This window comes from Lipotes vexillifer, unplaced genomic scaffold, assembly GCF_000442215.2.
Source record: "Lipotes vexillifer unplaced genomic scaffold, Lipotes_vexillifer_v1.1 scaffold1378, whole genome shotgun sequence".
Lineage (NCBI taxonomy): Eukaryota > Metazoa > Chordata > Mammalia > Artiodactyla > Lipotidae > Lipotes > Lipotes vexillifer.
The window spans coordinates 334855-347851 of record NW_006775104.1 but is presented as its reverse complement, the minus strand read 5'-3'; the positions used below and the strand labels follow the sequence as shown (position 1 = coordinate 347851).

Here is a 12997-nt window from a genome sequence, read left to right as displayed (position 1 = left end):
CGCTCTTCCTCGCCGGGCCCTGGAGGCTGCTTGCTGAGGACCCTCCTCCCGGAGGTGCTCACGGCACCTTGTACGTAGCCTCTGCTCCCGTTCCCCGAGGCCCGGCAAGCACCTCAAAGTGTTTGTGCTGCCCCAACCTGGAGGTGTTTATTTTGCTGGAGGAGAGGCAACACCATCACCTGGAAAGAGCCCTTGCCTGAGTGTTTGCAGATCTGAGTTGAGGGCCCAGCCCGTAGGCTTGTGGTGTCCCAGGGGAAGCCCTTCATTTCTGACTTGGCCGTGGAGTGGGAGAGAGAACAGAACACCCATGCCAGCTTGTCCCTGGGACTGGGGTAAGGACACAGAGTGTGACAGAGCTTGATAGGTAAGAAGGTGATGGTGAGGTGTGCTTTGTCGTTAATAACAAAATGAGCTACTGTGTAGGCAATTCTACCCATTGCGTGGTTTGAAGATTCTAAACCTTTATTGGCAAACACGAAGACCTGCCGTCCTTGCCTTTGAACCCCTGTCCAGAGCACCCCAGTCCTTTGGTTCCTTTTCCCCTGATGTAGCTCCCTTATGTTCCAGGAGGTGAAACAGGAGATAAATGAAAGGCTGACACTTAGCGACTTCCTTATCAAGCCCATTCAGAGAATAACAAAATATCAGCTGCTCCTCAAGGTAAGAGGGCTGTGAGCCCCGCCCAGGGCCAGAGCAGGGTCTTCATCAGGCTCTGAGTTAGGGAGCAGGTGAGCTCAAGGTTCTGTCTCCACCACACTTACCCTGTGAACTAGTTGGGGGCATGTGTGGGTTTTTACCTTTTACCAGCTGGTTATTTGTGTCAGCTTTGCCCCTGCATAAATTGCATGCCTGTTGTTCCTTCCTTAAGGTTGGTGGTTATTTGATTTTCTTTTCTCCAAATCACTTTCTTACTTTGTTGCCATCACTGACTGGCTTGGTACCTTTAAAAACTAAAAAATAATAAGAGCATACAATCAGAGTAGAATACACAGAGAAAGAAAAGGAAAGGCAAAGCCCTAGGAGCCCTAGATGAGTAAAACCTAAAATTTGATCATTTTTTTACTTTTTAAAATCATTTAGTTTGACTTGTCTTATAGAAATATGAAGCAAATGAGAGATTTGACAGTCCTTTGTCCCTTTCCTCCTTGTCATCATTCCCCTTTTGTCCCTATTCACACACTTTCTCTCCCCTTCACCCCTCCCGCCCTTTTCCCATAGCTCTGAATCTTTGAATATTCCGGGGGTTTTCTCTGTGTGATTACATCCACCATGACTCACAGCTTCATATCTCAGCTACTCCAAAGCATTGCCATCTCTGTGGGGAAGGAAAGTCTCCTGGGTGTCATCTTGGTTTTTACGATGCTACGTTTTTTATAGGGCTCTATTTTCCTAACTGGTTTCACTCTCCCTGCTTCCCCCACTTGCTAGGACTTCCTGAGATACAGCGAGAAGGCTGGTTTGGAGTGTTCTGATATCGAGGTGAGTTTTCTGCTTGTAATGCTGGTGGCTCTTATGGGACAGTTATTGGATGTCTGCCCCTAAAGGGGAAAGATTGGCTCTGGGGGATGGAGAGTCCAGGCTGGCTCCTCTCAGACAGCAAGAGCCCCTTGCAAACAGCTGCCCAGCAGGATGTGGAGTGGATTAAGGAGCACATTGAACGTTTTTTGAGAATCCGGTCCTGGGCCAGACCAGAGCTTAGCCCCGCTCATGTTCTCCTCGTGGCTCCCGGTGACATGTGGTGCGAAAGGGTGGTATTTTAACCCTCTAACATCCTGCAGAGACTGGGTGTTTCATCGTGCAGCTTGATCCATGAATCCAGGTACTATTTGAGGCTGACATATAAATTATTCCATTTTCACTCCCTCCCCCGTCCCCGAGGATTACTCCCTAAGTGAAGTCCTTAGAGACAATGTCACCATGGGGATTATTTTAAGCCAGGGAGGTTACAGACCATTCTGGCAGGTTATTTTAGGTTAAAACCTCTAGTATTTCACAGGCGAGGCTAAGCTGTTGCTTCGGCAGCCAGGGAGCAACAAAGAGAAAAAAGAAAATGCAAGAAGGAAAGCAAATGGATAAACAGAAGTGGGAAGGTTAGGAAAAGGATGGGCTGGTAGCATCCTCCCTGCGTGTGGTCACTGATTCACGTGGAACCCCTGCACGGATGACCAACAGCCCCCAAGCTTAGAACAGGAAAGCCCTCCCTCCTCTGAAGTGGACAGCAGGGACCAGTGTCCTTTCCTAGGATCAGGGAGCCCCCAGGAGGTCCCTAGCTTCCAGCATGGAACCGCCGAGCCCCCTACCCGACTGCTGCTCCCCGCCCTGACTGCTGTTGTTCTTGCCCACAGAAAGCAGTGGAGTTAATGTGCCTTGTTCCAAAACGCTGCAACGACATGATGAATCTGGGGCGCCTGCAGGGCTTTGAGGTGAGCCCTTAAGAAGGCTTCTTGGGCTTCCCTGGTGGCGCAGTGGTTGAGAGTCCGCCTGCTGATGCAGGGGACACGGGTTCGTGCCCCGGTCCGGGAAGATCCCACATGCCGCGGAGCGGCTGGGCCCCGTGAGCCATGGCTGCTGAGCCTGCGCGTCCGGAGCCTGTGCTCCGCAACGGGAGAGGCCACAGCAGCGAGAGGTTCGCGTACTGCAAAAAGAAAAAAAATCAGTGTTAGTAAACTTGTGACCCTGCCACCTACTTTTCTGAGCTGTTCAAACACTTTCCACTATTACTGGGGGCGGAAACAGTTGAAAAAAAAAAAAAAAAAAAAGGCGGCTTCTTAGCCCTCTCCCTTCAGGGCAGCAGGAGCCCAGGCTTCCCTTTGAAGTCCTGTGCGCGTGTTCTCTGCCTCTCTCACTCACCACGTTTGCCCTTGTGCCTGGGCCCCTCCGGATCACAGGCCTGGAAGGTGCACCTATTTAGGACCTCCAGTGATAGGGCAGCCAGAGGAAGTCGACCAAGCTGCAGCCAGGATTGCAAGGGGCTTGGAAAGACCCTCGATTCTTTATAGCTATGGACGTGCCGATGACCTCTTCCCTTTTCTTGGTTGCTTGAGAAATGCCGGGAATGTGAGGAAGAGCAGGACTGCGTGATGAGAGTAGAACCAGAGGGAAAATGGAACACTTTATTTTGGAGAGGTTGGTTCTAGTAAACGGGTCTACGTAGTGGCTGGGTTTTTAGCTAAACGAACGTTTAAAGCTCTAAAACATCACAGTGCACATTTCTGTTCTTTGACAAGAAGAATCAAGTCTTGGGAGAAACAGCTAGATGTACCCAGGGTTTGGATTTCAACGAATATGCTAGTGTGCTAGGGCTGCCATAACAAAGTACCACTGACTGGGTGGCTTAAACAACGGAAATGTTATCATCTCATATTTCCAGAAGTTAGAAGTCCGAGATCAAAGTGTAGGCAAGGGTGGTTCCTTCTGAGTGCTGTGAGGAAAGGGTCTGTCCAGGCCTCCCTCCTTGGCTTGTAGTTGGCCGTCTTCATGTTCACATGGCATTCTTCCTGTGTCTTCACATCGCCTTCCTTCTGTACATATCTCTGTGTCCAAATTTCCCCTTTTTATAAAGACACCGATCACGTTTGATTAAGGCTCACCACAATGACCTCTCTTTAACTTGATTCCCTTTGTAAAGGCTCTCTGTCTTTTGATAAGGTCGCATTCTGAGGTGCTGGGGGTTAAGACTTCAACATCCAAATTGGAGAGAGGATTCAATTCAACCCATAACAGTGAACCTTAGAAGAGCAAATTGACTTTCCTGGTTTAAACTTAATAAGTGGCTGTTATTAATTTATATCCACACTTCTAACTATAATATAGTTAGAACTATAACTAACTATATAATCTGTTTTAAATATTAATATGATAAAACTGGAACTGATGCAGTGATTGACTGGTGCTTAGTTGTTGTTGAGCCCCTTAGAGAAAGATGTGGATCTTCTAATCCTGTTTCCCAGTAATCCTGCAAGATTTCATTATTCATTTTTTTCCTCTGGCTAAACTAGAATAAAATAGACATAAGGCAGACTGGTATACAAGTAAAGTTAGGAAATGCTATATTCAGGTTTGGGTTAATGAGTTGCATTCATGATGGTCTTGAGCCAAATTCTTCTGTCCTTTTTGCCCTTGCCGCCCATCCTGGTGTCCCTGTCTGATTTCCATTGATTTGTTGTGACCAGGAGCTATGTGGAGGGTCCTTTCTGCTGTTCATTTTTTCACAGGTTCTTGTTCTCCACAGTAGACATGGGGCATTCGAGAAGCAGGGTCACGCAGCAGAAATTCACCCCGAGTTCTCACACAGTGTTTCTTTAGTCATGCTAGATGACGTTGTACCTGTTCCCTTGGAATTATGCCAGATCTGAGCCTATTCTGAACAAAAGTAATTCCTTTTGCTCTTCATCCTTGATGTCCCTGTGTTTTTCTGAGCAGGAGTCTGACTTGGCTTTCTCTTGGTCTCTGGAGGAACTGACCACTGACAGGTGGAACAGCATCTGATGTACCTTCTGACCCAAGTCAGACTTCACAGGAACTGTGTTGTGCATGTTCGTGTGTCCACAGAAGGCCACACACGGGAGGGTGGAATTATTTTCTCTTTTAAATCGAGCACCACCATCTCCTTTTTTCATCAAGCCCTAGAGAATATGCTTTGCATTCCCTCAGCTAATTGGGAAGGACCATGAACGTACTTCCATTCCTTCTGAAGTCCGTGGCTTTGGGTCAGGGAGAAGTTAGCCCCTTCCCTTAGATTCTCTCCCTTTTAAATCCTCTAGCTTTCCCTTTGGCATTGACAGGGCTATAACTCATGGGTCAGGCTCTTATGTAATATTAATAGAGCTTTTAGGGCTGGTCACTGGCTTAATATTAACTTTGGACCAGGGTAGAGATAAGCCTGTTTGGCTGCTGACCTGGACAGTAAGGAACCACAATCCAAGCAGAGGGCAGGTGTTTCTCAGTAACATGGAAGGAAAATGGCCTGTGTGTTGGGTAATGTTTGGAACAAGGCGTCACATACAGAGAATAGGCCACACTTGCACTAAAGGGCAAAAGTTGTCACCTGAGAGTACAGTTCAGAGGAGGCCCTCTGGCCACTATCTCAGATGCCCGTGTCTTCTTGTTGCAGAACAGTAGAAAAAACAATAGCATCCGTGGATACTTGCTGGGTTAGGCCGTATTCCCTTTGAAGATGTGACGATGTTTCTGAAAATCTGGTTAGAACTGGCAAACCAGATAGGCTCCACCTCCTACCCTGAGTGTCAAGTGATCTGGCAACTGGAGGCATTGAAATATAGGCACCTGCCGATAGTATCTCAGCTGTTACCTGCTGATCTGTAGCAGGAGACTAAGACCTCAGAATTTCCCCATCCTGAAATAATAGAAGAGAGGAGCCTGACTCATCTGATTTCTTTTTGTGGTCCGGCCTCCATCACTTCCCTTGGCCCCAGGTTGGTTCTAGGTTCATGGCTAGCACCCCAGGTCCTGGCTGCAAGGACCAGGCAGGCACACCTCTCAGAGCTCCGAGGACAGAAAGGCCACTTCCAGCTCCAGCATCATCTACTTTCTGTTCTCCTTTTAATAAAAAAAACAAGAAGGGCCAGCATAATTCCCCAACATCTTTTTAGCTAATAATTTTACCTTCCTTCTGGTGTTTTCCTGGAGCTGTTTCTTGTGGTTCCATAGCCTTCTTTCCCTTCCCTCCAGGGTCCTGTGTGAACGGGAAGGTGGCCACAGTCTGCCCTCGATGTCTGGGTGGGCCCTGATTCAGTCTCTTACTAGAGCCTGAGGCTTTTGCTGTCAGGTCTGTTGTCCATGTCCCCAGAGAGGGAGGCTCTGTGACCTAGAGGGTTGTGGTCATCTCCCTGTCTCTCACTTACTTCACCCCAGTCCTTCTTTCCGTCAGGGCACCCTGACCGCTCAGGGCAAGCTGCTGCAGCAGGATACATTCTACGTGATTGAGCTGGATGCCGGCATGCAGTCGCGGACCAAGGAGAGGCGTGTGTTCCTCTTTGAGCAAATTGTCATCTTCAGTGAACTGCTCAGGAAGGGATCCCTCACCCCAGGCTACATGTTCAAAAGGAGCATCAAGGTGAGGATCCAGGTGGGGATGAGAAGGCGCAAAGAAGAGTCACACTGGGGGAGCCACTTCCCTAAGACAGAGACACTGGCATGAGTGAGGATCCAGAACATTGAAGATCTTTTGGCCTAGTAACCTGCGGGATTGAAGGTTGATTATCTGTGAGAAAAAGTGACAGGCTCGGTGCCAGTCTCTAACATGATCCTGCAGGTTCTCCAAGATCATGTCATTCACTCAAAGACAGAAACCAAAGTATTTAAGCTATTAGATTCAGGGCACATTTTTGGAAACATTTCCTGAAATAAAAACTTTGAGGAACTGTAATATGTTGTTGATTTTTTTTTTGAACTGCTTAGTATGGAAAGGATCACCTTGGTTTCTTCCAGATGAATTACTTGGTCCTGGAGGAGAATGTGGACAGTGACCCCTGCAAGTTTGCACTCATGAACAGGGAGACTTCGGAGAGGGTCATCCTGCAAGCCGCCAACGCTGATATCCAGCAGGCCTGGGTGCAGGACATCAATCAAGTCTTAGAAACACAGCGAGACTTCTTAAATGGTGAGTACCGGGTCTCGCTTCTTGCCGGGCCATTTTCAAGGGACCCCACACCTCTGAGCCTCCTTGGGTCTGGGCTCATGGTGAGTTATGAGCTCCAGTCACATTTATATGCGTTCCAACTTTGTAGTTTTCAGAAACACTTCGTGTAGAGTTTTTCTGAACCCGAATACACAAGTGGGCAGATGGGGCATGATAAAGAAGGCCATCTTTCCAAAAGAAGAAATAATCTCTTGCAGCCTTGACATAGAGGATGTGCCTTGTGCTGCCATTACCAGCTGGTAGTAATTGGGGCAGAAGTCTGAAATGGGCACATCCTCTTTGTCTCAGGAGCCAGCTATCAATGACGTGTATTTTTCCATTTAGTAGCTAATGGCTGGTAATCTCAGAGGTTCTCCAGTGCTATCTAGAGATAACTGGCAGTTTGGCAGATCAGCTCAAGTCCCCTCTTTGCTCCCAACAGAGGTGATTGCTAACTCTAAATCTCAGTAATACCTTGAAACTTCCCAGAACACACTATCAATTACACAGAGAATGAAGCTCTCTGTGGACCCGAAGGAGTACTGTATGGCCTTATGTGCTCCCATGTTCACACATACATGTCCACCCTTGGGTGTGTCACCTTTTCTAGTCTAGAATCTGGTCTCTTTCAAATGATGCAAATAGAGCACTTGCTGGGTGTTATCACGGAACTCAGTGTTGTGGGGATGGACCTTGGGCAAGTCATGATGTTTCTCTGGGCCTCAGTTGGCTCTTTTTGTGAAAGACCTATTCTGCAGCACTGAAGCAGGAAAACATGGCACACCTCCCATAGAGAGCGTCATTCTCTGTGTAATTGACAGTTTGTTCTGGGAAGTTTCAAGGTATTACTGAAATTTAGAGTTAGCAATCACCTCTGTTGGGAGCAAAGGGGAATTTGAGTTGGTCTGCCAAACCCCAAGTTATCTCTAGATAACACTAGAGAGCCTTGTGAGATTACCAGGTATCGATTGTACTCCATGGTAAGGGATTTAACACAGTTGTGTTTCTTTTAAAACAAATAAAAAGAGTTTATGGAGCAGAATGCCTTGCCTTTCTAAGATAGAACATGAGACTTCAAAGCAGTTACACACTTAGGGAGAGTATTTGGCGGTCATGCCCCAGGTCCCCCAACTGTAGAACAGTTTGGTGAAAAAAACTAAGTGATCTCTAGGGTTCTTTCTCATTCTAAAGAGTCTAAAATTAAACACCAGCCCAGTCCTGAGGGATAGTAATGCAAGCTGTATACAGTTCACAGTTTTTGAGTATATGCAACATTGAACTAATGCTTCTATGGATAAAATAATTTTAAGTAAAAATATGTGCATGTATAAAATACATTCATTAAATTGATTCTTTTGGGAATTTCTGATAGATTCTAAGCTGGAATGAGGTTTTTAAGTTCATCAATTCAGGACAAAAGAAAAATAAGGTAGGACAATAAGTTGAAACCGGAGATAATTGAGTAACAATAATGGCTCCCATACATTGAGTCCTTTCTCTGTGCGAGACATGATGCAAAGCATTTCACACGTGTTACCACATTTAATCCTCACATCAGTGTGGAAAGCTAAGTAATATCATCCTGTATTTTTCAGGTGAGGAAAAGGAGGCTCAGGGAGGTTAAGAAACTGGTCCAAAGTCACAAAAACAGTAGGGCTAAAACAAGAACTGGAACCCGGAACTGTATAACTTGTATAACTTAAAAGTAGGCTCTAACCCCAAAACTGCAGTATAGCTGCTAGTGGTAGGGCACACATTTGTCAATGAGTTCCCCAGCAAGCAAAGCAAAAAAAACAGGACCAGGTATAAGACACCGTATCCATCAGCCAGATGCAAACCCTATCCGAAGGTGCGCAGCTTTCCTGATGCTAAGACCTAAGTTATGCAGATTGAGGCCCTTGAAGAGCACAGACTTTCTATGCCGCTTATTTAAGAAGACGTACTATTTTCAAACACTTTAGCGCAGTTATTGCGTACAGTCAATACCCCACTTCCCTGAGATGGGTGATGAGTCATCAGATCAGTTTGCTACGGCCTGCTTCACAACTGTCTGCTATCTGCTTCACACTTGGTACTTCTTTGGGCACAGTCAGTTATCCAGACTTGTACATGGTTCCAAGAGACCTTTTGCCTAATTATAGTGAATTATGGAGCTATCAATGAACTAGATTCTCAATACCTAAATATTTAATGCTCTCCAGGGAGAAAGGCTGAGGTCTGGCAGCAGCCTATTCAGCACTTTGACACACTCAAAAGACAAGGATGTGACGATGGACTGGGGCCAGGCTTTTGCTTGTAGACACACATGCAGGCACCTCAGAGCCAACCTTTCCCTCCTGAGACCTCAAATAGAAAGGAAGTGTGGACTATATGTTGAGTCCTATTAAAGTATATACCTATTACTATGGAAATATCCTTATAATGGAAAGTTCTCTGGGCCCCAGCTGTTAACCCAATTAAATATTTGTTACAGTGAACACTGACAGAAACAGCATAATCGGGCCAGCCTTGAAGTCATTGTTACAGAATTTGACCTGTATGGCTTTTGCCTGGCTGTACCTCTTTAGTACTAAGACCTCGGAACTTTATCATCTTAAACTCAGGAAAACAAAGCTTACCTCTTTCCTTTCAAAGCAGCTTTCTCCAGAGTTCCACTGACTGCCACTTCTCCCAGCCTCCAAACCCAAGTTACCCTGGCTTCTTGCCATCTTTTCCCATCTAGGCTGTGTCAACCTCAGCTCCCTCTGGAGCGCTTGCCGCACCGCACCCCTTCCGTGTTCCCATGGCTCTGCTCAGGTCCGGCCTCTCCCCTTCACTATCTCACGGCTCCTAATCAGCCTGGCTGATCCCTCCCCGCACCCGCTGCAAGGTTAACATTCTTCAGGTGTACTCTGGTGCTAGCACCTGCATTGAAAACATGAACATTTCCTTAATTCAGTCACTTTTCATGAACTTCAGAATTAAATCCAGACTCATTCACCTGCTTTCCAGATCGTTCACATCCTGGCACCTCCAACTTCCCTTACCTGTCTCATCTCCTCTTCCTCCACAGAGACCCATGGCTCTGTGCTCCAGGGAATCTGACTCCATCCTATTGCCCAGACCCACTTCCCATTTGCTTCTACCCTGCAGAGCCTACATGTCAGGGCCTGATGGCTGGCAGTTTCTGAAGCTCTTTACTACCACCCTACCCATCCCTGTGTCCACCCACGCACACACGTACTACAGAGCCCTCTCTCCCTCCTTTTGCACCATTTCGGTTTTGCACTTTCATCATTTAGACAAAACTAAGAATAGTTCTCGGTAGATTACACATTCTTTAAAAACAGGGCAGTATCTTCCTCACGTATCCTCACTCTGCCTCACACAAAGCCTGTACCTCTTAAGCCTCCAAAGCTTATGGGATTTCCAAAGCTGAGAGTAATGGTCTGCTCTTCCCCCACAGCCCTACAGTCGCCCATTGAATATCAGCGGAAAGAAAGGAACACAGCTGTGATGAGGTCCCAGCCTGCTAGGGTTCCCCAAGCCAGCCCCAGGCCTTACTCCTCCATCCCCGTGGGCTCCGAGAAGCCCCCAAAGGGCTCCAGCTGTAACCCACCTCTGCCACCCCTGAAGATATCTACCTCCAATGGCAGTTCGGGATTTGATTACCACCAGGCTGGGGACAAGTTTGAGGCCAGCAAGGTAAGTGACAGCCCACTACTGCCAGCCGCACCACTTTGAGGGTACAGCCTCTGGGCTTACTTTATAAAGTAGCATCTTTTTATGCTGATCATCTTAGCAGGAAGAGCCCACTAAATACAGCCTAATCTCAATGATTTCTCTTTCTTCCCCTGCAAATTGAGTGAGTTAAACCAGTTCCCTACCTCTCCACTACCCTCCTCCCCCGCCATCCAGATACTCTGTGTTAAAGGGCTGTTGTCATCTGCAGAAACACTATACAAATATGGTAATGTTGGAGTGGCAATTATGATTTGTAGCAAATAGAGGAGTTGTGGTGTGGATCATCTGAAAGTCGCAACTCTAGGGTTTGACATCTTGAAGAGATTGCCCTTTCTAATGATGAGCTGCTGAAGCGAGCTCACGCCCATTGGCTGAAGCAGCAAGAGGATGTTGCCCATCAGTGTGTGAATGGGGGAAGCTAGCCTTGGATTAGACTATCCGAGATAATCCACAATTCAAACATCGCCATGAGGAGAGTCATCAATGTAGCTGCAGATCCAGTCTACACAGCTGTTTTGAACCCACCAAGTAGTAGGAATGACAATGAATGGGAAAAGTGCTAGATCCCGAGTCAGGCGATCTGGTTTCTATTCCAAATTATGCAACTCAGAACTTTGTGACTTGCCCTAGAACCTCAGCAGTTTACTTAATCTCATCAGGCCTGTTTCCTGTAGAACTCAATGGGTCTGTGAATGGGAACATCTGCATTTTTTACCTACATGTTCCCACCTTATAGTTTTATTTTTCTTACCCATATTATTAGATGATGTTGATTTTTTTTTTTTTTTTTGCCACGCCGCACAACTTGCAGAATCTTAGATCCCCGACCAGGGATTGAACCCAGGCCATGGCAGTGAAACCGCCAAGTCCTAACCACTGGACTGCCAGGGAATTCCTAATTTTTTATTTTTTATTAACTATTAATGTCTAAGTTCAGTTCTTTGTAAGAGTAACTATACTGACCTATTTTATCACATCAACTGGAAATTATTTTTTCATCTTAAAAATCCCCTGCCCTTGTGAATAAGTTGATGTCCCATTAACTTACTGAAGAATTTCTGGCTCTCACCATGTGCTCTGTGAGGCAGCCAGGCATTTGTGGAAGTTACAGGTCTGTCTAGAAGCAGCTTCCCTGGTGCAGAGTCATGTGCAAAGGTCATGGAGGCAGGACCCTTCATATTAATAAATACAGGGGGACTGGAGTTCTCTTCCCGCAGGAGTTGGGTCAGGGTAGGTCATGGCCTTGCCTTTGAATTGGGCAAATGTCTCATTGTTACTCCTGTCTCAAGGAGGGTCAGAATATAGAGTAAGACCAATGCTTTTTCAAAAGGAAGAAAAACATGTATCGAAGATCCTGTGTTCTTTTCTTTGGGGGATGGTGACCACTGACCTGACCTTTGCCCTGACCTCACTCTGCCCAGGTGCTTACGTATCCCTGTGTCTGTGCCACACTCTTCCTTCCATGAGCTGGAGGATGCTGGTGAGAAGATGCATGCTAAGGAGGGACGCCCAGGTGGAAGGCGTGTTTATACCTTTACCTAAGGCTGGGCGGTATCTCCACCTTTTCACCCTCACTTATAATATTAATGAGACTTTTTCATTATAAATAAAATACATTTTCAGAGCCCGTTTATGAATATAATTCCATTTCTCAAGATAATCTTCTGCCTGCCATTTACCGTGCTAGCGGGAGGGCTGACTTTCAGCCACACATTAGGATGCAGAGCAAGCCCATGTGAACCAGCCTTCCTGTGTCTGTGTCCCTCTCGCCCTTGTCTCCTGGCAGAGCGACCTGGGAGGCTGCAATGGGGTCTCATCCATGGCCGTGATCAAAGATTACTATGCACTGAAGGAGAACGAAATCTGTGTGAGCCAAGGTGAGGTGGTCCAGGTCCTTGCCATCAACCAGCAGAACATGTGCCTGGTGTACCAGCCCGCCAGCGACCACTCCCCCGCCGCCGAGGGCTGGGTCCCAGGCAACATCCTGGCACCCATCACCAAAGCCACGGCAGCTGCAGAAAATAGTGACGGGAGCATCAAGTAAGTGCCTCGTTGGCTTCCCTGGGAGAGGAGTATGTGAATTTAAAAAATAATCAAAACAAAGAACACAAAAATGCAAACACACGGTAGGGAATTACTGCTGCTTATTCTGGACAGTGCCACCAGAACCAAGGTTTGAGTGCTGGAACCACACGCAGCAGGGGGCAACTGGGCTGGAGTGTTCCGATTTTTTTTTTTTTTTTTTTTTTTTTGGTGGTGGTGGTAACAGTGATGGTGTTTCTTTCCTTTTCATTTGTAATTTTCTGTTTGTTTTTTTTCTTTTCTCCCCCCCTTGTTAAGAAAAGAACCCTACTGAAACCCTAGGTGACAAAAGGCATGCCTCCTGTTGCTCCATTTGACCCACCACAGGATTCACTGGACTGGACTTCTATTTATATTGTATTAAGTTACTGATATATATATATATATATTTTTTTTTTTGATTGACACCAAAAAATTACCTTAGCACAAATGCCAGACCTGTATAGGTCAGAGGCCTGCTGCTTCTCCCAGGAGAGAGGGAACTTTTTGGTTGTCTATGGCAATTCCTCTGTACAGATTGTAACTTTTTTTTTTTTTGACTTTCCCCCTCCC

At 46.5% G+C, this 12997-nt stretch overlaps 1 protein-coding gene across 2 annotated transcripts in view; it reads left to right on the top strand.

Moving 5' to 3' along the window:
- KALRN (kalirin RhoGEF kinase) overlaps window positions 1-12997 on the top strand; it is a 588759-nt gene that overhangs the window by 539473 nt on the left and 36289 nt on the right. For both annotated transcript variants that reach the window (XM_007449683.1, XM_007449685.1), the window contains 7 exons: window positions 568-660; window positions 1429-1479; window positions 2346-2423; window positions 5891-6076; window positions 6451-6622; window positions 10086-10324; window positions 12150-12403. In XM_007449683.1, the coding sequence (XP_007449745.1) occupies window positions 568-660; window positions 1429-1479; window positions 2346-2423; window positions 5891-6076; window positions 6451-6622; window positions 10086-10324; window positions 12150-12403 (1073 nt within the window). The remainder of the gene's footprint in view (window positions 1-567; window positions 661-1428; window positions 1480-2345; window positions 2424-5890; window positions 6077-6450; window positions 6623-10085; window positions 10325-12149; window positions 12404-12997) is intronic.